Here is a 27,124-nt window from a genome sequence, read left to right on the forward strand (position 1 = left end):
GTACACTGAGCTAATTGAAAGGTATTTTGAAGCAAATAAAACAGCCCATGGGAAACAGTTTTGCATTGGGTTTAAAGGCATACCGTTTGCTTCAAAGATTGACAGCTCCAACTAAACCAGCAGCAATGAGCTTTGCCAATATTGTGAAAGTAATGCAGGAACATTTAGAACAGAAATATTGTGATTGCAGAATGCTTTAGGTTTTATAAGCAGAATCAAAAGGAAGGGGAGTCAATTTCACTGTACGTGGTGGAATTGAACAGATTGTCTGAGAATTGTCAGTTCAGTAATGGGCTTAAAGATATACTAGGAGGTCATTTAGTTTGTGGAACCTTGCAAGAAAGCATTCAAAAACAGCTCCCAACTGAAGAACAACATTCATTAAAAATAGCAGTTAAAATCACTGTTTCAGCGGAAACTTCAGACAGAGACGCAATTGAGTTGCAGTCAGGAATGAAAGTGGGTGTGAACAAAATTGCATTGGCCGAACAAGTTGTCTTACCATTGTGACAAGGGTTCACATACACCAGATCAATGCAGGTTTAAAGGCAAAATTTGCTGAACATGCATCAAAATAGGACACATACAATGAACATGTCGGCAGACAAAAATAATGGACTGCACAGGGAAGAAAAAAGATAAAAAGTGAAGTTGCATTTTCAAAAAGAGCACTAATCTAATGGAATTAGACACTGGCTTGGTTGTTTCAGTCATTTCACAAATGTAACGTTCAGTTATATTGACTCATGTATGTCTAGGGGAAATCCAGCCCAGCACCCACCTCAACACTCCCCACAGGGTCGGTTGCCGCCCGAATCAATCACAAACATCAATCATCAGCCAGCACGCTCAGTGAATTTTAACAAATACACTTTATAGATATTACTAATTCTATGACATTAATATACATTTGATACAGAGAGGAAAGTAATGAAAAAAAAAGGCGACAACACTTACCAAAGTCCAAGTTCTTCGCGCGCTACTGTTGGAGCTCAATTCGACTTCAGACGACCACCCGAATTCCGTCGACTCACGGCTCGGGACCACCCTGAGTGATCGACCGGAGCCTCTCCACACGTCCGTGGTCTTCCTCGTCAGTCCACAGTCATATCATACAGCATGGCATCTGAAAACAAAACGATACATAACCACCCATTGGCTAATAGAACCCTGTTATCTCATTTTAAAGTAAAACAAACTGTTAGCGCAAACTCTCTTCAGCGTTAAAGCACAACAAAGCCGCATTCCCCAGATTAACATAACAAAATCGCCATTTTAAATGTAACAAAAGAAAGACCCCGTACGCTCTCCCCCCACCACAAAAAGTCATGCCCTCATGACGTTAACAGAGTTCACCAGTGCTCCTTGTAAAACACAAAACCCAACCCAGGTGCATAAAGCAGTGACATAACTTTGCAGGGCAGTAGAGATCACACCCTGCTCTCCCGGCGCTATATAAGTGAGTCTTTCCGGGGGATGCCTACTCCTCTGAGGCCTCTGTACTTCCTCTGCTGACTCTCCCTGTTCAGACACCCCAGTTGATCCCTCGGGTCTATCTGTCGGACCTTCCCCTTCACCAGGATCCCTCTGCCCCTGTGAGCCCTCTGGCTCGGGTTCTGCCTCCACCCTCTCCTCCCCCAATCCCAGCTGTAATACAGGCAGCTCTGCAACACCCTCCCTCGGTTCCCCTGACTCAGTGATGGAAGGGCCAAGAGTCTCTTCTCCCGGCACTGGGGAATCAGCAAACGGAAGCAGGTACCACACGTCCGACTCATCATCTTCCGATGACGTATCCCTTCTTGAGGTGGGGACCGGCCCTGTTTTCTTCGCAGCGGGCTCTTCCCGCGCCCCGTGCCCTCGCAGAGTCCTCGTAATAGGAGTAAACTCCCATTTGGGCTCTGGGTCCATCTTCACCTCTTGACCCAGAGGCAACAGGTGGTTCCGATGGAGTACCTTGACAGGCCCCTGCCCGCCCTCAGGTCTCACCCGGTAAACCGGGAGATTCAGCATCTGACTCTCCACCACATAGGGGGTGGCTGCCCAACGGTCCGCCAACTTGTGCTTACCCTGTAGTCCTAAATTCCGGATAAGGACTCGGTCTCCCGGCAATAGCTGGACGAACTTTACTTCCTGATCATACCTCCTTTTATTCCGCTGGTTCTGCTTGGTGGCTGCTGCCTCAGCCAACTCGTACACCCTTTTCAACTCTCTCCTCATATCGGACACGTACTTCAGACATGGCTTCGAAGGTATTTCCCCTGCTTCAGTCCCAAAACACAGATCAATGGGCAACCTCGCTTCCCGTCCGAACATCAGATAGTAGGGCGAGTACCCCGTAGCATCACTGCGAGTACAATTGTAACAGTGAACCAAATGGGCGATGTACTGACTCCACTTACTCTTCTGTTCAATCTCCAAGGTGCCGAGCATGTCCAGCAGGGTCCGGTTAAACCTCTCGGGTTGAGGATCACCCTGTGGGTGATAGGGGGTGGTTCTGGACTTTTCAACCCCAAGCATATCCAGCAATTCATGTATAAGCCTGCTCTCAAAGTCCCGTCCCTGATCACTGTGGATCCGCCGGGAAAGGCCATAATGAACAAAGTACTTCTCCCATAACACCTTCGCCACTGTAGTCGCTTTCTGGGCCTTAGTAGGAAAAGCCTGCGCATATCTAGTGTAGTGATCCGTGAGGACCAAAACATTCGCGGTATTGCTGGTGTCTGGCTCAATAGACAGGAAATCCATACACACCAGGTCCATGGGTCCCGCACTCTGCAAGTGGGATAACGGGGCCGCCTATGCAGGCAAGGTCTTCCTCCTGACGCAACGGCTACAGGTCTTACAGTATTCTTCCACCTCCCCCCTCATCCGGGGCCAGTAAAATCGGTCCTTGAGTAATCCATAGGTCTTCTCTACCCCTAAGTGCCCGGAATCATCATGTAGAGCCTGGAGCACAGTCTTCCGATACTTCTCAGGCATGACCAGCTGCCAGCGCCGGGGGTGGTCCGGAGGCGACGTGACTCGGTACAGGACGTGGTTCTTCAGCTTCAACCGAGGCCACTCCTTCAGTAGTAGAGGAACGGAGGCATGTTTCGCCTTCTCCACCTGCCCCATATCACCCTGGCTAACCGCGTACCAGATAGTGCCAATGCTTGGGTCATCACGTTGAGCCGCCTCTACTTCCTGGGGACTCAACTCCGGCAGCTGCCTGTTCCTCAGAGCAGTCACATTACAGTAAACAGTGGGTAGCGCGTCATCGTCAGCTCCCAGTTGATCTACTGCCCGATCCGTTCCCATCTGTGCTCCTACTTCCCTGTCGCTCCCAACTTGACGCATGGCCTTTACTCCCTGGGCAGGGACACTCTTCCACTCCTCGGCCGTGCCCGACTCGTCGTGCGCCCGACGAGACAGGGTATCTGCATCGATGTTCCGACTCCCTGGGCAGTACTTCAGGCTGAACTCATACGCAGACAAGGCCGCTAAACACCGGTGCCCAGTAGCATCCAGCTTCACCGAGGTCAGGATATAAGTGAGGGGGTTGTTATCAGTTCTCACCTCAAACTGGGCCCCATATAGGTAGTCACTCAACTTGTCCACCACCGCCCATTTCAACGCCAAGAACTCCAGCTTGTGAGTGGGATAGTTTCTCTCAGATGGCGACAAGCTCCGACTGACAAACGCCACTGGCCTCAATCCGTTTCCCTGTTCCAGGTACAGAACAGCCCCCAGACCGTCGTGACTGGCATCAGTGTGTAGAACATATGGCTTCCGGGGATCAGCAAATGCCAACACTGGGGCCTGCGTCAGTGCCCTTTTTAGAGATTGGAACGCCTCCACACATTGAGCATCCCACCTCACTCCAAAAGGCTCCCCTGGGTTCAAGTATCCTCCTACCTCCGGCCCTCGGTCTCCCTTCCTCCTCCTCCCCACAGGTGGATAGCCACACAGCAGCTGGTTCAATGGATGACTCATTTTCTCATGTCCTTTCACGAATCGCCGGTAATATCCGCAAAACCCCAAAAATGAGCGTAAGGCGCTCACCTTCTGAGGTCTTGGCCAGGTGGTGACTGCGGCTATCTTATCCGGATCGGTGGCCACTCCATTTCGCGAGATTATGTGCCCAACATAACTGACTGACATCTTGCAGGACTGACATTTATCCAGGGAAAGTTTTAATCCTTCCTCCTTCAGCCGACTCAGCACCTTCAGCAGCCGCTCCTCATATTCCTCCAACGTAGATCCAAACACTATCAGGTCGTCCAGGTACACCAATACCTCCAGCAGGTTCATGTCCCCCACTATCTGCTCCATGAGCCGCTGGAAGGTGGCTGGGGCCCCCGAGATGCCTTGGGGCATTCGTTCGAACTGGAAAAACCCCAGGGGGCAGATAAAGGCTGTCTTCTCCTTATCAGTCTCGCTCATCGGAATCTGGTAATACCCACTCCGCAAATCCAATACACTGAACCACTGTGCACCGCTCAGACAGGCCAAGGCATCTTCCACCCTCGGGACCGTATATTGGTCGGGAACAGTGCGGCGGTTCAGGGTCCTATAGTCCATGCACATGCGTACCTTCCCATTTTTCTTCCTTGCCACCACTATGGGGGACGCATATGGGCTTCGGGACTCCGCAATAATCCCTGCGTCTTTCAACTGCCGCAAGTGCTGCCGCACATCCTCCACATCTGCTGGGGCCAACCGCCGCGACCTCTCCCTAAACGGGGTGTCATTTGTCACCCGAATGGTGTGCCGAGTGCTCTTGGAACATCCTACATCAAACTCGCCCTGAGAAAAGACATCCCCTAGCTTCAGCATCTTCTCCACCAGCCTGCTCTTATACGCCGGCGGTACAGGGGAGTTTTCAAAATTAAAGGCCTCCTCGGTCAGCCGCCCCCCCCGTTTCCCAATAGTTTCCCTCCAGTGGGTTTCACGGGGGCGCTGGATATCACCGTCACCGGGAACAAGTGCGCGAGGGGCATCCTGCGCTTAAAGGTGATCTCCCTCTCCGTTATGTTCCTTACCATCACCCCCATCCGCTGTGCCTGTACAGCTGAGGGCCTCTGCAATTCAGGTCTCACCAGCGCCCCAGCTGGGAACTGGGACTCCCTTTCCAGGTCGTCGGGGGCGTCTACTAGCGGGACCTCGCCCGGCGGTAATCCGGGGAATCTGGGGGTCCCCATCACTAGTGCCGCCTCCCCTGGCCGTATCACCTTAGGCCTCGCCTGAGTGCACCACACCGTCCCTCATTTGCACTAGGATCCAGCCCCTGGGGGTCACTCACTCCTTCGTACACTGCTCGGAACACGGGGTGTACCGAGAGGGTCTCCAAAAAGTTCTCCCCGCCCTTCTTCTTACAGGCTCCCAAGAGCCGTCGCACCAGAGGAGAGTTAGTCCCCACCAAAAGGGCAGTACCACCGGTCTCCACCGAGTCTGGACAAACCAACACCAGCGTCTCAAAGGCTTCCGATACTCCCACATCTCCCAATGAAAATTCCAATCTCACTGACAAGTATCCATCGTACGGGTAATCACCATCACTTATGCCCCAAATTTCCAATGCTTTAAACGGAGTGACTGCCAAATGTTTCAGATATTTGTTGTAGAACGACCGGTACAGTAAGGTAACCTGCGACCCGGTGTCAAGGATGGCTTTCGCAAAGATTCCCTCTATCCGTAGGGACACGCTGGAACGGGGTCCCACCAGTCCATCAGGAATTTGGCTGTGTTCTTTCTGGGGTTCCATAGCGGCTTTCTGGGAACGTGTTCCTCCCGAGACTCCAGTCCATTCCCTCACTGAGCCTCTCCTAAGTTTCCCGACACCTCTCCCTTCTTAGTGGCCTGGGGGCCCTCCCCCCTTGGCGCATCTCGTCTCTCACAATCCTTCTGCAAGTGGCCAGCTTACCCACAGCGGTAGCACACCTCCGGCCACTCACCTTCCCGGCGGAAATGCCCCTCTCTCCCACAGTTATAGCACCCACTACTCACCGTCTCTCTCCTCCTGATACGGCCCCCCGGAGACCCCTTGGATTTCTCTGGTCTCACCCCGGCTACCACCTCCTGAACCGCTGAAGACCGTCCCTGAGGATCCGAGCCCCCTGGTCGGCCCAAAGCACTATCCTTGGCCCGTACCTCTCGGATCAGCTGTCCGAATGATGGAGGGGGGCTCTGCTTAAATGACTGCCGTACACTCCAAGCCACTCTGTCATCCTCCCGGGAACCGCTACATATCTGGCTCATCCTTAACTTCGCCACTTCATCCTCCCTCACTACCCCTCGTCGCAGCAACCCCGTAAGCTTTCCTTCCAGCCTGAAAGCATAGTCTGAGAGCTTTTCCCCTCTTCTCTGCCCCATCCGTTGAAACTCCACTAAATGCCGCCAGGGATCCCCTGACAGTCCAAACACTTCCTCCAAAGCGTCCAAACACTCCGATAGGGAAGCCAAGGGGCGTGCCGCTCTCAGATCGCGGACCACCCGGGCCGCCCCGCCCCTTAAGCTTTCCACCAATCGCTGTCTCTTTTCCTCATCCGAAACTGTCCACACCTCTAACAATTGGGATGTATCTTCAACCCAGGTATCATAGTCATCCTCCCCTTCCGGGGTGGGCTTGGCTCCCGAGAAAATTCTCAGCTTTGGACGGTGCCCCTCAACCCTTCTCGCCAGGGAGGTAATGGCAGCCGTTAACTCGGCAGTCTCATCCCGCCCATGGGGGCGAGGCCTGGCCAAACCTTCCCACTCCACACCTCCACCCCTGGCTACTGGCACCTCCCCCGGGGCCTCATCTAGCTCCTCCTCTGGCACCTCCTCACTTTCGTCCTCCGGGAGAGTGTGGAGACCCCACGGCCCCACCACCCCTGGGGCATGGACTGTCGCTGGTAGTTCCAACGTCATGACGTCGGCACTTGCCCGCACCAACATCCAGCTAGCCTCCAGTTCTTTCCCACCCCTTCTGGCTACAAGTTCTATCTGCCCGATTCCGTTAATCCAACTCAACCCTCGCACCAGTACCTCTGCCGGAATGCGATAATGGACCCCGCTTACCACACACGCATGATTCACCGGTACCTCCTCCATTTCACACCAACTTACAATCTTATCTCGATCCATCTTCACACCACTTACCACAACGACAAGTACAACTTTCCTGAAAAGTCCAAATCCCGGACAAGCCCCCACTTGTAACGTTCAGTTATATTGGCTCGTGTATGTCTAGGGGAAATCCAGCCCAGCACCCACCTCAACACTCCCCACAGGGTTGGTGGCCGCCCGAATCAATCACAAACATCAATCTTCAGCTAGCACGCCCAGTGAATTTTAACAAATGCACTTTATAGATATTACTAATTCTATGACATTAACATACATTTGATACAGAGAGGAAAGTAATGAAAAAAAAAGGCGCCAACACTTATCAAAGTCCAAGTTCTTCGCGCGCTACCGTTGGAGCTCAATTCGACTTCAGACGACCACCCGAATTCCGTTGACTCACGGCTCGCGACCACCCTGAGTGATTGACCGGAGCCTCTCCACACGTCCACAGTCCTCCTCGTCTCTCCTCCGACTCCCCACCAAAACCCAGTCCACAGTCATATCATACAGCATGGCATCCGAAAACAAAACGATACATAACCACCCATTGGCTAATAAAACCCTGTTATCTCATTTTAAAGTAAAACAAACTGTTAGCGCAAACTCTCTTCAGCGTTAAAGCACAACAAAGCTGCATTCCCCAGATTAACATAACAAAATCGCCATTTTAAATGTAACAAAAGAAAGACCCCGTACACAAAATTATTTTGAGAAACATTTCAAAGATAGTAAACTGAAGTCTGCAGATATTCAACTAAGAACCTATACCGGAAAAAAAGACCTTTTCTGTGGGATTGACATTCGTAACAGCGAAAAACAACAACCAACAAGCCACATTGTGCTTGTATGTGATAAATATGGGAGGACCAGCATTGTGGGGATGCGATTGGCTGAGAAAACTACTACTTGATTGAAGATGATTCACCATGCCACATCCTCTACAATGCTGTCAATTGAAAGCAAATTAAGAAAGATACTACTGGATGATGCCACAACTGTCTCCATGCCAAACACCATAAACTGTTGCCCAACAGTGGACAACCTCTGTGCCTCTGATTAGAAAGCATATTGGACCAAGGAAGGATCATGCTGCTCAGAGGAATCGTGAAAGTGACGAAAACAGTCGTCTGACTACAACAGTTTTTGTAAGCAACATATCTGAGAAAGCTTCTGATATGTTAATCAGGCAGTTACTTGTGAAACATGGCTTAGATTTAAGCTGGGAGAGAGTTCAAGGAGCTTGAGAAAAGTTGCAAGTATTTGGCTTTTGTGATTATAAAGAACCAGAATCTACTCTGCATGCTTTAAGATTATTGCATGAACTTCAATTGGGAGACAAAAGCTGCTTATAAAAGTAGATACAAAGATCAAAGCCCAGCTGGATGAATGGAAGGCAAAAAAGAAAGGAGTCAATGGAGATGTGAAAACGGGATTTGTCAGATGATGCTGCAGATCAGGAAACCAAGACGAGAGATCAGATCATAAAAGGAGCAATAGAAGGATTAATAAGAGAATGCTCCAGTGAACTAAATGCACCTTCCCAAGATCAAGATGAACAAACTAGAAGAAGAAAAGGAAAGGAGAAGAAAAGTGTCCAGAGCTGCCAGGACCACTTCCTGCAGCCCCAGAGTCAACTCCTACAACCACCATGGAGGAGGACCTGGAACCTGAGGTTGTTTTCACAGCCACAAATCTCACCTGCCAAGCAGAGAGATCCCACCCCGTCATGAAAGACGTTATCCCACAGGGGAAAGAAATGTTCCACAGTGATTAAATATTTAGGCCTGAATAGGACAACTTAAAATTTACTATGCTGTGGATATTTCTATATAGTAGTTGTATTATGTAGAATACTGTTTATATAGTGGAGATGCATTCTCTATTGAGCTGGATTTTATAGCTAAGTAGGGAGAAGTGGTATGTGTTTAATATTTCAGTAATATTTAAGTACACACACGCACACATACACACACACACGCACATACACGTACATATATTGTTGCTTTAAGTATTTTTGTTTGTTTATATAATTCATTATGTGTTATATGTATAAATACATTAATTGCATATGTGATCACGCTGCCACAAGATATGTGAACACTTAGCTTAAAGTAAACACAGTTAGAACTCACATTTTAGAGTCCCATGTCTTCCTTTGAATTAGTTTAATGTTTTGAAGTTACAAAACATAACACAGATGCGTGAGAAGAAGTTCTGCAAAAAGGGAAATGGTTTTATGTTTGTCAAATCAGAAATGAATAAAGTAGACAGGAAGTAAATATCTGACAAAAGAGGTGGCACTATAAATCTGTATTTTTTTCTCACATTTTTGACCTCAGAAGGCGGCCTTTACAGACTCTCAGCACAATACAGCCAGCAATCTTTCTGCCACAGGGAAATGATGGCAAGGAATGAGTGAATGAGTGAGCACTACAAAAATGGGACAGGGAGCAGAAGTGTCCTCCCAGGTGTGATGAAGCCCAGGCAGACAGCGAGTAGGAGCTGAACACAAGTTCTCTCAAACTCAAAGTCAGGGACACACCAACTCTCAGAAATATTGCCCCAGGAATCCAGCAAGCTGTTTCTGCTGGGATATGTTGTACATTACATGACATAATGCTGGAGTGCAGAAGATTTGAAAAGCTCCACTAGGAAAGTTGGGAACTTTTACTTATGATAAATGTGACTTTTGCATTCACACTAGGAAGAGGCTTTTGATGACAAGACAAGATTTTCAAAGATGCAGACATTTATAAAAGTAGATGGCTAACTCCCTGGCACGTTCTTTCCATGTCTGCCCTTTGTACAAAGAAGCTGCCTCCTGCATGTACTTTTCTTCAGAAGCCCACCAGGTTCCTCTTCTCCTTGTGCCTGGATTCTGCCAGTCTCCTTACGTCACCGTAGCATGTACACATTCTTGCTGTACAGTGATGTAACCATAGAATACAGCTTCCTGGGTTCTGAGCTGGGTGGAAAAATGCAACATATGCTGCTAATTAAATCCATAACATACACTGTTCCAGAAATAGTGCCAATTTAAAGCTTTTGAGACAACATTAGTAAGATTACTAATAGCAAATAGCATTTTATTGCCAGAGAAGAGACACAGATGAAATTTTAGCCCAACTTGTCTTCCCCCCAAGCCTACCTTAATCTTAGGATGGTGGGTTTGTGTGGATTGATTATGGGGATGGCTAGATTAGTAGATTAGTATACCAAAAGTTTATTTAGATACATAAAGTGTAAAAGAGATGAGGGTGGATATGGGACCGCTGGAAATTTATATTGGAGAGGTAGTCATGGGGGACAACAAAACCGTGGATGAACTGAATCAGTATTTTGCATCAGTCTTCACTGTGGAAGACACTAGCAGTGTAGTGGAAGTTCCAAGTGTCAGGGGTCATGAAGTTTGTGGTTACCATAACTAGAGAGAAGGTTCTTGGGAAACTGAAAGGTCTGAAGATAGCTAAGTCACCTGGAGCAGATAGTGTACACCCCAGGATTCTAAAGGAGGTGGCTGAAGAGATTGTGGAGGCATTAGTAATGATCATTTCTGGAATGGTTGCAGAAGATGGAAAATTGTAAGTGTCACTCCACTCTTCAAGAAGAGAGAGAGGCAGAAGAAAGGAACCTATAGGCCAGTTAGTAGGGAAGATGTTGGAGTCGATGGTTGAGGTCTCAGGGTACTTGGAGGCACCTGATAAAATAGGCTGTAGTCAGCATGGTTTCCTCAAGGGATAATCTTAGCTGACCAGTCTGTTGGAATTCTTTGAAGAAATGGCAAGCAGGCTTGACAAAGGAGAATTGGTTGATGTTGTGTACTTAGATTTTTTAGAAGGCCCTTGACAAGGTACCACATATGAGGCTGCTTAACAAAGTACAAAGCCATGGTGTTACAGGAAAGATTCTATCATGGATAAAACAGTGGCTGATTGGCAGGAGGAAAAGAGTGGTAATAAAAAGAGCCTTTTCTGGTTGGCTGCCGATGACTAGTGGTGTTCCACAGAGGCCTATGTTGGGACTGATTCTTTTTATGTTACATGTCAATGATTTGGATGATGGAATTGATGTCTTTGTTGCAAAGTTTGCTGATGATATGAAAATAGGTGGAGAAGCAAGTAGTTTTGAGGAAGTAGAGAGGCTACGGAAGGACTTAAACAGCTTAGGAGAATGAGCAAAGAATTGGCATATGGAATAGTGTTGGGAAGTGTATGGCCATGCACTTTGGAAGCAAGAATGAAAGGTTTGACTATTTTCTAAATGGAAAGTAAATAAAAGAAACTAAGGTGCAAAAGTAATTGGGAGTCCTTGTGTAGGATTCCCTAAAGGTTAATTTGCAGGTTGAGCCTGTAGTGAAGAAGGCAAGTGCAATGTTAGTATTCATTTCAGGAGGACTGGAATTTTAAAGCAAGGATATAATGCTGGAACTTTATAAAGCACAGGTGAGGCCTCACTTGGAGTAGTGTGAGCAGGTTTTGGACCCTTATCTTAGACAGGATATGCTGAAACTGGAGAGGGTTCAAAGGAGGTTCACAAAAATGTTTCTCAGATTGAATGGCTCATCATATGAACAGCGTTTGATGGCTCTGCACCTGTATTGACTAGAATTCAGAAGAATGAGGGGTGATCTCATTGAAACCTATCGAATGGTGATAGGCTTTGATAGAGTGAATGTGGAAAGGATGTTTCCAAATGGTGAAAGAGTCTAAGATAAGAGGACCCAGTCTTAGAATAGAGGGGCATCCTTTTAGAACAGAAATAAGAGGAATTTCTTTACAAACAAGAGAAAATCTGCAGATGCTGGGAATTGCTGGAGGAACTCAGTAAGCCAGGCAGCATTTATGGAAAAAAGTACAGTTGACATTTCGGGCTGAGGCCCTTCAGCAGGAATCTCTTTAGCCAGAGAGTGCTGAATTTGTGGACATTTTTGCCACAGGCAGCTGTGGAAGCCAAGTCTTTGTGTACATTTAAGGCAGAAGTTAATAGATTCTTGAATGGTCAGGGCATGAAGGGATAAGGGGAGAAAGCAGGAGATTGGGGCTGAGAGGAAAATTAGATCAGCCATGATGAAATGGAGCCATGATGAATTTGTGGCACAGACTCAATGGGCCAAAATGGCCTAATTCTGCTCCTAGATCTTATTATCTTATGGTCTTATGGTTTGTACTTGCTAGAGTTTAAGAAAATCAGAATCATGTTTATTATCACAGACATATATTGAGACGTTTGTTGTTTTGCAGCAGTAGTACTGTGTAGGATACAAAATTTCTATATTACAAAAATAAATAGTCGAAAATAATGAGGCAGTGTTTATGGATTCATGGACCATACAGAAACCTGATGGTAGAGGTGAAGAAGCTGTTCTTGAAATTTTGGTACAGGCTTCTATAAATCCTCCCCAATGTAGGTAAGGTGAAGAGGGCATGCCTAGGATGGTGAGGGTCTTTAATTATGGAAAGCTACCTTTTTGAAGTACTGCATCTTGATGTCCTCAATGGCGGGAGGGTTGTGCCTGCAATGGGAATGGCCAAGTTTACAAACCCTTTGCAGCCTCTTGCAGTCTTGGAGGCGCCATACCAGGCTGTGATGCAACCAGTCAGAATATTCTCCACTGTACGTTGGTAGAATTTCTCGCAAATCTTTGGTGACGTACCAAATCTCCTCAATTTCCCAAGAAGTAGAGCTGCTGAAGTGTCTTCTTTGTGATTGCATCAATGTGATTGGTCCACGATAGATCTCCTAAGATGGGTAATGATCTTTATTGAAACATATAGAATTCCTACAGAGTTTGATGCTCTAGGTGCAGAATCGATGCTTTGCAATGAATCTTTAGAATTCACCATGAAAGGGAGCAATTATTGGGCATATTAAGAGAGCAACTAATGGACTTTTGGTAGTTAGGGAATTAAGGGATATAGCTTTAACAGGGAGATGCTGCTGAAATAAAAGCTTAACTTAATGAATGGCAGAGCGGACATTTCTCACATTCTGTTGTTGTTCTGAACACGTCACTTTGTTGAGTCGTATCTCTGATCCCATATTACACTCTGCTTTTATAATGACTTAAATTATAAGGGCAGAGCACAATGAACTCTCTGTTCATAGAGCATGAGCCCTTTTAAGGTGACAAAATTAGCATTCAATGTGATAAGCATTGAAGAAAATCCATTTCTCTAATTAAGGAGGGATATTTTGGCATTACTTCTGCTTTTGTTTTTTTTCATCAGGATATTCCCAATCTTATTATAGATGACTAATTAAGAAGTAAGAAGAGGTAGTGGTGAGAAGAATACCATGTTTATGTTTTTAACACTTCTGCAAATGCTGCACAAACTGCAGAATTTCTATTTCTGCTATGGTACTTTCTCTCCTCATTGATTTCCTGTCCTGTTCTAAAAAAAAGTGATTGGCTGCTAAAAGTAGGACATGATTGCAAGCCAGAGAGAAATGGGTAGGACATAAAGATGACAAGAGATTATACAATATTATGTACATATTTATTTCATATGACATAGCAGTTTATGGATTTCTTAATTCTGTAACAAAAGTGTTATTGATTAATCTTATCTTTATTCCCATTAATCTGCAGGGATTTCCAATTTTCCATTTGAACCCAAGTTGGAATTCACTCTTGGTAAGATCAGACACTATCTCTGTCAATTAGAGCCAATATCTTAAGGCATAAATATTACTGTATATGATGTGTTTTGATAGTTTGTCTTTAATTTTTATTGAAGAATTTCATACATTTTAAAAAATTAGCTTCATGAAATGATGATTTAATAAGCTGAAATTTTTAACCCAGTAGGGTTGTGATGTGCTTCTTTGTGTTTGTGATAATTTCATCTGGCTTACTTAATCAAACATTATAGTGAGACACAAATGTTTTAGCTCAAAGAAGCATCAGTTAAAATGTTACGTGCATTTTTGAGCTATACATCTGTTCATGTCTGACCTCTGAATTTCTCTCATATCTTATGTGAAAACTTGAAATAACACGTGGTTCTTTCGTTTTTATTTGCCATAACAATCATAAACCTTACAAAATTTACATGTCACGTTGAGCATCACTATACTGTATACTTTTGAGATGAAACTCTTTGCATAAATATAAACATGGGAAATTCTGCAAATGCTGGAAATCCAAACTAACACACACAAAATGCTGGAGGAACTCAGCAAGTCAGGAAGCATCTATGGAAATGAATGAACAGTCAATGTTTTGGGCTGAGACCCTTCTTGCTATTCATCTGTGGAATTTAATAGGTTCTGAAGAAGGGTCTTGGCCCAAAACAGCGACTGTTTATTCAATTCCATAGACACTGCATAAATATATATTATTTAATTCTATTACATACATGAATGTGACAATAGCAAACATTTCACATAATATTGTGTACACATGTTATTGGCAAACAACATAATGTGCACAGAATAGGTTATTTAAGAGATAAGATTGACTACAGGAGGATTATGATAATCCACAAGTTTCATGTATCTTCATTGCCTTGGTGGTCACACATCTGTCAATTTATTAGGTAGAAGAAGGGTGCAAAGGGGACCAACCTCCAGCCACAGCAACCTCTGCCTTATCTGCATCTACATTATGAATACCAAAATGCATGTGGCCTTGGCAAACATATAGATCTTTATTAATACACCCTTTAAAAGAGCTTTAAGAACATAGATATTGTTCACAACATTTACACTGGCACCCTGTTAAAAAGTAGCTTGTTTGATCAAGTGCTAAAATGCAAAACAGTGCTAAAGTTGAAAAATGCGCCTACAATAAGCAACTTAATAAAATATTTTAAGAAACAGTACATTTTATGATTTCAAAGGACTTTTTAAGATGGAGTGAGCCACCGTAAGGATTGCTGACACTTTGCTTTTAGGAGCACTGTTAAGTAGTGACAGCCTTAATACTAACAGCCTCTTCTGCTAGCCTAACCCTTTCTTAATCCATTTCATTCCCTGTTCATTAAAAGTCTAGCAGTTAGCTGCTGTCCTTTCATCTTTTTAGTATAATGCAGTTATTTCTGCAGGTCAGGCACAGCTGTACAGACATCTATAGTACCAATAAATTAGTTGTCTTTCTTTGTGTCTCGGCATTCAAGGGTAATTTTCTCTGCCTCATTATGACTACATCCATTAGCTGTGGTACTTCAAGATGATGTTGTCTAAGTAAGGTACAGCAACTATTATTTGTCTGCTGTAAGTACTGATGCTGAGCACTTCTAAGAAGGATAAGTATGTTGTTAAAGGTTAGTGGTGATCATAAAGTAAAATATTAAATTTTCAATGAATAAAATGAGTTTAGCAAAACAGCAAGCTTTCTTATTTCAAGTCTTGTTTTGAGTTTTACTTTCACTATTTCTTAAGAGGATTAAAACAGGTACAGTCCTACTTATACAAATTATACTTGAGAAATTGTAGATGTGGCAACAGCAATATTTCAATTGTAGTTCTAGCAGTTTTTGTATAGTTTTAATTTTTCACTCCCCACTCAGACCTGGCAGTTCCAATTGTAAACAATAATGTTGGTTTTGAGAGGAATATCTACTAAACAATGTTACTTAAAGTGGCATAACAACAATTATGGAAGAGCTTCATTCTGGGCAAAATTAAAAGATTTTATCATTGCTGAAACATAACAAGATGTAATGTGCAAGCAAAGGACTTAATCTCCTTGTTGAGTTGATTCTAATTGCTATAGTTCCTAAGAAGGGTAATGTAAAGGTAAGTGTATCATAAAGTCGTACACCATAGCTGACCCTTATGGCCCACTTCTTCCATGCTGACTGTGATACCTATCCATACTAATCTCAATTTCCTGCACTAGGCTCGTATCCCTCTCTACTTTTCCTGTCCAAGTACTTGTCCAAATGCCTTTGTATTGTTGAACTGTATCTGCCTCATCCACCTCCTTTGGTAGCACATTCCAGATATTAGTCAACCTCTCTGTGAAAAACTTACTCGCAGATCTTAATTAAATTTCTCCATTCTCACCTTAAACCTACGCCCTCCAGTTATTGATTCTCCTGCCCAGAGAAAATGAAATTCTGTCCATCTAACTTACCTATACCTCTTATGATTTTGCAAGCCTCTTTATTTGTAAACTCTCCATCATTCCAGGAAGAATGAGCCCAGACAAATCAATCTCTCTTTTTAATCACAGCCTTCAATTTCAGCCAACAGCTTGGTGAAACATATACACGCGCACAGTGCTGGAGGGAGTCAGCAGGCCAGGCAGCATCTATGGAAAAAAAGGTGCAGTCATCTTGAAACGTCGACTGTACCTTTTCCACAGATGCTGCCCGGCCTGCTGAGACTCTCCGGCATTTTGTGTGTGTTGCTCGGATTTCCAGCACCTGCAGATTTTCTCTTGTTAACAGCTCTCTCTATTGCCACTATATCCTTACAGTAATGCGACAATCAGAAGAGTACCTGGTACTCTAACTCCAATCTGATATTTTGTACAGCTGCAGTTAGACATCTCAATTTTAGTACTCAGTCGCTTGGCCTATGGAGACAAGCATACAGAATGCCTTTTTATTACCCTATTTAACTGGGTCATCACTTTCAGGGAGTTACAGGCAGCACCCCAAAGTATCTCTGTATGTCAATGTTCCTACGGTGCCTATGCAGGTTTTCACAAATAAAACAAAGTGAGATGTTTTGTGTTTAATGAAACTCGTAACACACTTTACTGAACTCCAAAACCTACACAAAAAAAATGTGCTAAAAAGCTCTTTACATAAAACCGTCATCACGTCAGACCAGCCTCTTAAAGTGAAACCCCAATCCAATGTCGGTGGTTGTGAATTATGTGCAATTCTCCCAATTATGTTACCTTAGACGGAATTCTCCATCGCTGGCATTGTGAGCCTGTCTGGAACTCGGATGAGCTGCCCGGCTCAGGTCCTGTGTTCCATGGGTGGGGGAACTACAGGGGCCGCTGGCTTATCCAGAAGTATGTTGACATGCTCATGGTCATGTTGTGACGCCAGGGGCACAGCAGTGGAATACTCCAAATCTTGGTGGACTGGCTGAAGGTGATCCACCGAAATACTTCAGTCTTACCCCTCTTATCTATGACAAGTCTTTTCTCACCTTTCCAAAATGTGGAACAGGCCGTTGTAAAGGGGCCTGAAGGGATGTTGGTGTGTGTCATGGCAGACCAAAACAAACGAGGTGGAACGTTGGTCAACAGGAACCCGAGAGTGTTGTATGCCACGATGGGAGGTAGGACTAGGTTCAAAGAAATTGAATTTACTGAAGAGGGTGGAATGCTGGTGAAAGGTCGACCAGGCAGTCATGTTGTCAGGAATTAGGTCACCTGGCACTCAGAACGTCTGCCCGTAGACCAAGTCTGCCACAGATGACTGCAGGTCCTCTTTTGGAGCATTTCTGAGCCCCAGAATGACACATGTGAGATGATCGTGCCTACACTCGTCCATCAGGGAAGCCCTCAGAGCAGCCTCTCAGGAGCAGCAAGACCATTCACATTGGCCATCGGGCTGTGGGTGATACAGTGTGGTGTGATGTAGCCCAACACTGGGGTTCTGGGTCATCACAGCCTAGAGGTCTGAAATGAATTGGGGACCGTGGTCAGGGGAATTATCCGATGGGGTGCCAAACCGAGCAACTCAGGTGCTGATGAATGTCCAAGCCACGTCTAGGGCCATCGTCGAAGCTGGAGGGACGACCTCTGACCACCTGGTGGTTAGGTCCACCACGGTAAGAAGGTGCATGAAACCACAGGAGGAAGGTAGAGGACCAACAGCGTTCACATTGACATGGTCAAACAGTCGCTCAGGAACCTCAAAAGGTGCTAATGTCGCCTATACATGACGGTTAATTTTTGCTCTCTGGCACTCCACACATGCAGTTTAATCATGCATGTCCTTTTTGAGGACATGCCAAACAAACTTTAGTGCAACCAGTAAAGTTTTGGCCTTCCAGCCTGGGTACGAGAGACCATGTATGAGGTCAAAAACAGTCCGTCTCCAGTTTGTGGGCACGATGGGGTGAAAGCGACCGGTTGAGACATCACACAGGAGACAAACTCCAGCTTCCCCGAACTTCATGTCAGCCAGGCACAGGCTTGTGACTGCTGTTCAGTACGCCTGGACCACTGGGTCAGTAATCTGGTTGGCTGCCATGCCGGCATAGTCAACCCCTATGTGTACGGCCTCAATGGCTGGCCGTGAGAGGCAACCAGACACGGCATTATTTTTCATCCTGGTATGTTGTTTATCAGTTGTGAACTCAGATATCTAGGCCAAGTGGCATTGCTGTTGTGCGGACCAAAGTTCTGATATTTTGGCCCATTGCATACCATGGGGTTTGTGGTCAACAAGGACTGTAAATTGGCAACCCTCTAGAAGAAAACAAAAGTTGCGGACAGGCAGTTAGAGACCAAGAATCTCACAGCCAAAGGTGCTGTACTTGCTTTTGGGGGGACGGAGATGGCAGCTGAAGGGGGGGAGTTGCTGCCATATGCCTCTGACCAACTGTTCATGCACAGCACCCACAGCATAATCTAAGCGTCAGTAGTAATGGTTGTAGGTGTATTGGGGAGCAGATGTGCCAGTAGGGTCGCGTTAGAAAGAGCTCGTTTGGTGTCATCAGTTGCCTGGTCATGTCAGCTGACCAGTGAAATACTTGATTCGGGGTATTTCCTTTAAGCGCACTATACAGGGGGAGCATAAGTTCAGCAGCTCACAGGATGAAGCAGTGACAGAAATTCACCATACGTAAAAACTCCTGGAGCTTTCTTGTAGTTCTAGGCAGTGGGAAATCCATAATTGCGGCTTTTTTTGATGAGAGGGTTTTTGCACCTTCTGCAGCGAAAGTCAGTGGTTGACAACTCAGACTGGCATTTAGCAAGGTTAATAATCAATCCACGTCGGCTTAATTGCTCGAAAAGTGCGCAGAGATGAGATACATGTTCGGATTTCGATGCACTGGTGACAAGTATGTCATCCAGGTAAACAAAACAAAATCTAAGTCTTTTAACACAGAGTCCATCAGCCAATGGAAAGTCTGTGCTGCATTTTTCAGCCCAAACAACATGGCAGAAACTCAAAAAGGTCTACCTAGTTCGACTATGGAAAAAAATTAAATTTCTGGCTAAGTGTGCCGAAAAGTCTTGGATGTGTGGGACTGGGTAACAATCAGGGATGGTGGCCCCATTAAGGCATCGGTAATCACTACATGTGCGGAAACCACCTTCAGACTTGGGGACCATACGGAGGGGTGAAGCCCAGGGGTTATTCGACTGTCGTACAATTCCAAGTTTTTCCATGTTGGCATACTTAGTCTTCGTGGTTGCCAGCTTTTTTGGGCCCAGTCTAGGCATGCGGCCATGGACCGGTGAGCCAGTTGTGGGAATGTGGTGCTCAACCCCATGTTTTGTGAGTGGTAGGGGAGAACGTGGGCTTGGTGAGGTCTGGGCATTTCCCTAGCAGTTGAGTGAACTCACATGCAGTGGTGCATGCATTTGACAGTCATTGTGGGGAACTTACTGGGGAGCAGGGTAATGACATCCACAAGCTGGCAGTTCTTAAGGTCGACTAACAGTTTTTGGGGACACAGGAAACCTGTCAGGATGAAATCCCTTGTGTAATGTTGCCAATTTAAGCAGAACATCACCCATCATCTACCTTAATTCTGGATCCTGCTGCTGGTGGTGACCTCCAGTGAGGTTTCATCGCTCTTTGCCTTCTCATTAATAGGTGATGCTGGCAGCCCCAAAAGGATGTTCCTAAAGTATAGTGGACAACTGTGGCAGCTGGAAGCCACGGTGTTCACAGATCTTTGATGTCCCGATATGCTGGCTCTGTCGAAGCTACAAGGCAGTCGGCACTTCCTAGAGTTCGTACCAAAGTGAGCGTGGTAAAAACACAGGCCCGGTGTCATCTGTTTCCTTATATTGGGGGCCTTGCTGACCAGGCTTATTGAGGTAGAGGAAGAAGGAGGAATGATGTAACACTGGCCAGCTGAATGTCGACTATCAGCCATTTTAGCAAGTTCCTTGTAGTCCTTCATGGACGTATTAGCAAGAGCTATGTGAACTTGATCAGGCATTTGCTGCATGAAACATTCTTTGATAATAAAACAAGGATGGAGATTTCCCAGGGGAGAAATCATGTGGTCCATTAACTCTGAAGGCCTAGCATTACCAAGGCTGGGTAAGGAGAGCAACTGTTTGACACGCTCAGACTCCGATAGCCTAACAGTCTGTAAAAGGTGAGTTTTCAGTGATTGGTATTTATCATGTTTAGGCAGGTGTTCACCACTCACGCAGCCGTGGAATTGCTGAGTGACGCTATCACATAGTAAAATTTGATGTCTTCTGCAGAGATTTCTGCAAGAGCGAACTGAGCCTCAGCTTGTACAAACCAAGCGACGGCATTTTGCTCCCGAAACTCTGGCAATTTCAAAGCGACTGCAATGGCCGACATGTTCGATAACTCTGGAATCATTCTAGAGCACAGGGGTCACCAATGTAGGTTTTTGTAACTAAAACAAAGTGAGGCATTCTATGTTTAATAAAACCTGTAACACATTTTGTTGAACTCCAAAACATACACACAAAAGCGCACTAAAAAACTCTTTATGTAAAAACGCCAGTCTCTTAAATTGAAACCCCAACTCAATGTCAGTGGTTGCGAATTATCTACTTTGCTCACAATTACATTACGCTACACTTATATAGTATATGTCTTACCAGAAATTGACTTCTCAAAGTCCAATACCTCACGCATATTCATCATATCCTTAGGCAATCTTCTTTGCTATGCAGGATTTCCCTAATTTTCATATTGTCTGCAAACTTGCTGATGTTACTAGGATCTTGCTGATATTCCATGGCTACATGCATAGATTACTCCTTTGATCCCCTCGGGATCCTATCACTTCCTTAGCTATCCTCATATTTCTAATATACTTATAAAACTTCAAGTTCAAATTCAGTTTAATGATTTTAAACTGTACACATCTATACTGCCAAATGAAACAACATTCCTCCAGACTGAGGTGCACAACACAATACAATATAACTCACACACATAGCACATAAATTAATTGCCATAAGTAAATTAACAAATAATAATGTACATTTATGTCACAGGTTAAAAAGTGAAGAGTATAACACTACTGGTGCTTCACACATGCGGAGACCTGGGAGGTGTCAGGGAGTTCAGGAGTTTAGTAGTCTTATGGACTGGAGGAAGAAGCTTTCTCCCATCCTAACAGCTCTTGTCCTAATGTTACGGTTCTTCCTGTCCAATGGTAGGAGTTCAAAGAGATTGTTGGATAGATAAGAGATAAGACATTGTGGCCATTACAGGGACTTGGATGTCTCAGGAGCAGGAATGGCTTCTTAGTGTGCCCAGCTTTAGATGTTTCCAAAAGGACGTGGAGGGAGGCAAACGAGGTGGGGCGAGGCATTGCTAATCAGGGATAGTATCATGGCTGCAGAAAAGGAGGAAGTCATGGAGGGATTGTCTACTGAGTCAGTCTGGGTGAAGTCAGAAATAGAAAGAGGGCAATAACTCTACTGGGTGTCTTTTATAGACCACTCAATAGTAACAGAGACATCGAGGAGCAAATAGGGAGGCAGATTCTGGAATGGTGCAATAATAATAGGCTTGTTGTGATGAGTGATTTTAACTTTCCTAATATTGTCTGGCATCTCCGTAGAGCAAGGGGTTTAGATGGGGTGGAGTTTGTTAGGTATGTTCAGGAAGGTTTCCTGATGCAATATGTAGATAAGCCAAAAAGAGGAGAGGGTGCATTTGATCTGGTACTGGGAAATGATCAGGCATCATATCTCTTGGTGGGAGAGCATTTTGGAGGTAGTGATCACAATTTATCTCCTTTACCAGAGCGCTGGAGAGAGATAGGAGCAGACAATTTAGGAAAACATTTAATTTGGGTAGGGGGAAATATGCTGCTATTAGGCAGAAACTTGAGCATAAATTTGGAGCAGATGTTCTCAGGGAAATGCATGGCAGAAATGTGGCAAATGTTCAGGGATCACTTACATGGTATGCTGCATAGATTGTTTCCACTGAGGCAGGGAAAGAATGATAGGGTAAAAGAACCATGGTGTACAACAGGCGTAGAAAATCTAGATTGGAAGAAAAGAAAAGCTTATGAAAGGTTCAAAAAACTAGGTACTGCTAGAGGTCTAGAAAATTACGGGGTTGTCAGGAAGGAGCTTAAGAACGAAATTAGGAGAGCTAGAAGGGGCCAAGAGAAGGCCTTGGCAAGCAGGATTAAAGAAAACCCCAAGGTATTCTACAAGTATGTGAAGAGCAAGAGGATGAGCCATGTGAGAATAGGACCAATCAGGTGTGATGGTGGAGACCTTTGCATGGAGTCGAAGAAAATAGCAGAGGTACTTAATGAATACTTTGCTTCAATATTCACCAGGGAAAAGGACCTTGGCAATTGTGAGGATGACTTACAGGAGACTGAAATGCTTGAACATATGGACATTAAGAAAGAGGATGTGCTGGAGCTTTTGAAAAGCATTAAGTTAGATAAGTCAATGGGTCTGGATGAGATATACCCCAGGCTACTGTGGGAAATGAGGGAGGAGATTGCTAAGCCTCTGGCGATGATCTTTGCATCATCGATAGGGACAGGAGAAGTGCCAGAGGACTGGAAGGTTGCAAATGTTGTTTCCTTGTCCAAGAAAGGGAGTAGAGATAACCCACAAAATTATAGACCAGTGAGTCTGACTTCAGTGGCGTGCAAGTTGTTGGAGAAGATCCTGAGAGGCAGGATTTATGAGCATTTGGAGGGATAATCAGCATGGCTTTGTCAAGGGCAGATCTGCCTTATGAGCCTGATTGAATTCTTTGAGGATGTAACAAAACACATTGATGAAGGTAGACCTTTGGATGTAGTGTATATGGATTTCAGTAAGGCATTTGATTAGGCTCCCTGTGCAAGGCTCATTTAGAAAGTAGGGATTCAAGGAGACCTTGCTTTGTGGATCCAGGACTGGCCTGCCCACAGAAGGCAAAAGGTGGTTGTAGGTGGTTCATATTCTGAATGAGGGACGGTGTCCAGTGGTGTTCTGCAGGGATCTGTTCTGGGACCCCTCCTCTTTGTGATTTTTATAAACAACTGTATGAGAAAGTAGAAGGGTGGGTTAGTAAGTTTGCTGATGACACAAAAGTTGGGAATGTTGTTGTGGATAGTCCGAAGGGTTGTCAGAGGTTACAGCAGGACATCAACAGGATGCAGAATCAGGCTGAGAAGTGGCAGATGGAATTTAACCCAGATAAGTGTGAAGTGATTCATTTTAGTGGTCAAATTTTAATGGTAAGACTCTTGGCAGTGTGGAGGATCAGAGAGATCTTGGGATCTATATCCTTTAGGACATTCTAAGCTGCTGCACAGGTTGACAGTATTGTAAGGCAGTTTACGGTGTGTTGGCCTTCATCAAGAGCTGTGAGGTAACGTTACAGCTATATAAGACCTTAGTTAGACCCCACTTAGAGTACTGTGTTCAGTTCTGGTCACCTCACTACAGGAAGGATGTGGATACTGTAGAGAGTACAGAGGAGATTTACAAGGATGTTGCCTGGATTGTTAAGTGTGCCTTATGAGAATAGGTCGAGTGAACTTGGTCTTTTCTCCTTGGAGCACTGGAGGGTGAGAAGTGACCTGACAGAGGTATATAAGATGATGAGAGGCATTGATCATGTGGATAGCCAGAGGCTGTTTTCCAGGGCTGAAATGGCTAACACGAAGGAGCATAGTTTTAAGGTGCTTGGAAGTAGGTACAAGGGGGATGTCAGAGGTAAGTTTTTCACACAGAGAGTGGTGGGTGTGTGGAATGCACTGCCAGTAATGGTGGTAGAGGCCAATACAACAGGGTCTTTTAAGAGACTCTTAAATAGGTAAATGAAGCTTAGAAAATAGGGGGCTATGCAGTAAGGAAATTCTAGACAGTTTCTAGAGTAGTTTATATGGTCGGCACAACATTGTAGGCTGAAGTGCCTGTAATGTGCTGCAGATTTCTATGTTCTATGTTCCATAAGAGGAATCATTGCGAAGGGCCCTGTGCTCATGATAAATATTTCTGAGTGAGGGACTCCAATCATACTCTCACAGTCATTGTAATCCTTTGTCGGGACTTGTGGTCAGATGCCTTGCAATTCCCACACCAGACAGTGATGCAGCTGGTCAGGACAATCGCGATGGTGCTCCTGTGAAAGATGGTTAAAATGGGGGTGGGGGGAGCCTGATTCACCTCAATATCCTCAGGAAGTGGAGATGGTGCTGTGCTTTCTTGACTGAAGAAGTGCTGTTGAGAGACCAGGTGAGACTGTCCGTTACGTGCACTCCCAGAAACTTGGTGCTCTTCACCCTTTCCACAGAGAAGCCATGTCTGTGCCGTGAGGAGTTGTCAGCCTGCACCTTCCTAAAATCCACAATCACCTCTTTGGTCTTGTCCATAGCAACTCAATGTGAGTTGTACTCACACCATTCTACCAGCTACTCGACCCACTCTCTACGTGCCGCCTCGTCATCGTTGTTGATGAGGCCAACCACTGTTGATTCATCAGTGAACTCGGTGATTTGGTTTGAACTGGATCTAGCAAAGCAGTCATGAGTCAGCAGTGGGGAGCAGCGGTGCTCAACATAATGGAGCTTGGGATATTTCTGCCAACACAGATTGACTTTGGTGTTTCTGTCAAGAAGTCCAGGGTCCAGTTACAGAGAGAGGTGTTGAGGCCCAACGAGAATAGTTTACCCACCGACTTCTGAGGGATTTCACACCAGGCAGAGTTTGAGAAAGAGCATCCTGGCATACGGGGCACCATTTTCCAGTGGGACGGGACGGAGTGGAGTGCAGAGGCTTTGGGATCATCATTGGACCGATTTTAGTGATAAGTAATTGGAAAGGGTCCAATATAGCAGGAAGATGGGAGTTAATGTGATCCATAACCAGCCACTCAAAGCACTACATTATTGTTGAGGTAGTCACTGAGGCAGGTTGCTTTTGGGCACTGGAATAATGGTGCTGCCTTGAAGCCTGAGGGGACAGTGGATTGTTCCAGAGAGATACTGAAGAGGTCTGTCAGAACCTCTGTTAAGTGGGCTGCACAGTCCCTCAGCACCCAACCAGGTATGTTATCAGGCCTCACAACTTTCCCTGGGTTGACCATGGCTAAGGTCATTCTCACATTAGCTACAAGCAGACAGAGTACCTGCTCCTTGGGTGGGGAAGGAGGGGGCCTTCCTCGCCAGCACACCATTGTGTGCAAACAAAAACATTCAGCCTATCAAGAAGAGAAGTGTCACTGTATTTGACATGTAGGGTGAGCTTGTAGTACATTATAGTCTGAATGCCTTATGTCTCTGATGTCACAGAAATGGATGTATATTCTCTGTGAATAATCCCATTATGCCTTCCTGAAGCTATGGGAGTTGCATCTCTTGTTGTCCCAAGAGCTGTCTTATCCTCTAATCTGAAGGCAGCATCCTGATCTCTCAGCAGTGCCCTGACCTCTGCTGTCTGCCGTGGCTTCTAATTTGCCCTTGCACAGATGTGTTTAATAACAGTGAAGTCCTTCGTGTACTTCTCTATGTAGCCACAGATCTCGATGTTAATGTGATGGTCATAGGTAGCTGCCTCCCTGAACATGTAATGCTGAGGTTGCTCCTTCTGGCCAGGTCCATATCTCCCTTTGAAGTAGCATGACAGAAAAGTGGTCAGAGAATCCAATGGGGAGCAGCTTTGTATGTACCAAAGATCTTGATGTAAACCAGTCTAATGCGTGTTGCGTACCCCGTAATGGGTTAAAGAACCAGCAGAAATGGAAAACACCCTGTTTCTGGTGGTGCTATTAGCTAATGGTATTTATTAGTAACTACGCAATACAGTGATATAAAATCAGATAAATCAAACAGGTTAGCAAAGTTCATGCGTATATAAGTGTGGAAATATAAAAACCAAGCTTCTTCAAGCCTAGGGGGTAAATGGATATATGATGATGCGTAAATGAAATCAGTTCAGTTTGTGATATTGAGTAGTGATGGAAAGAGAGAGGTGTTGTGGTTGTCCGAGTAAGCCGATGCCATTGATTCTTCCCGTTGTCCTCCGAAACTTCCAAGTTAGCCAAACTTGACCAACTTAAGAGCACTGTCTGCAAGTGATAGTCTACCAACTCAGGCAAAGGTTAGACACACTGGTAGCCTCCACAGGGTTGCTCTTTCACGCACTAATAATCACAGATCGATTTCTCACAATCGATCCTCAGTCCCACACTCTTGGATACTTGAACAGGATAGTGGTAACTTCACCACACCTCAGTGCGTTTGCGTGTCCTGTGAAACAAGCAATTACGCTGGTTTAAGTACTGTTGTGCTGAACACCAGCTGTCCATCAAGTAGCTCCTCCCTTCTCGCTCACTGTAGAGACTCAAAAGCTGGCAGTGTCCTTGCAGAAATCCTAAACAAACTGTGAGCAGTCTTCGCCCCCCTCTCTCTCGGTAACAAGTTGTCTGTGCTGTACAGCTGCATGCTCTCTCTCTCTTTTTAAAGGCACAGTCCATAAGGGATAATTTAGGATCCCGTCACATGCGTTCTTGCCTCTTGTAGCAAAATCAGTATTGCTGAAGGAATTTAGGCAGGACTGTTTTTAAGTTAACATGGTTGAAGTCACTTGCAACAATAAAGAAACTGTTGAGCTGTGTGGTTTGCAATTCACTGATGGTGCTATAGAGCTCTCACAGCACTTACCCAGCATTAGTCCGTGGGAGAGAATGTTTTAGACCATAATCACAATAACAGTGAATTCCCTCGGTAAATAGACGGGCCTGCACTTCACCATTAAGAATTCTATCATAGGCAAACAGTGAGTCATCACCCCTGAAACGTTCACATTAATGTAGAGATATGCACCTCCACGGTGGGTCTTGCTGGAGAATGTAGTCACTCGGTTGGCCCGAAAAAAGAAGAAACCCCCTAGCAGCTAGAGTCTTGCTGGGTGGCCACTTCAGGGGTA

General features: G+C 45.3%; 1 protein-coding gene across 6 annotated transcripts in view; it reads left to right on the plus strand.

Moving 5' to 3' along the window:
- inpp4b (inositol polyphosphate-4-phosphatase type II B) overlaps nucleotides 1–27,124 on the plus strand; it is an 813,686-nt gene that overhangs the window by 388,421 nt on the left and 398,141 nt on the right. For 5 of the 6 annotated variants that reach the window (XM_072256187.1, XM_072256173.1, XM_072256174.1 and 2 more), the window contains one exon: nucleotides 13,676–13,720. The exons of the other annotated variant lie outside the window; for it this stretch is intronic. In XM_072256187.1, coding sequence (XP_072112288.1) covers nucleotides 13,676–13,720 — 45 coding nt within the window. The remainder of the gene's footprint in view (nucleotides 1–13,675; nucleotides 13,721–27,124) is intronic. 6 annotated transcript variants of the gene reach the window in all.

The sequence above is a fragment of the Mobula birostris genome, chromosome 4 (assembly GCF_030028105.1).
Source record: "Mobula birostris isolate sMobBir1 chromosome 4, sMobBir1.hap1, whole genome shotgun sequence".
NCBI lineage: Eukaryota > Metazoa > Chordata > Chondrichthyes > Myliobatiformes > Myliobatidae > Mobula > Mobula birostris.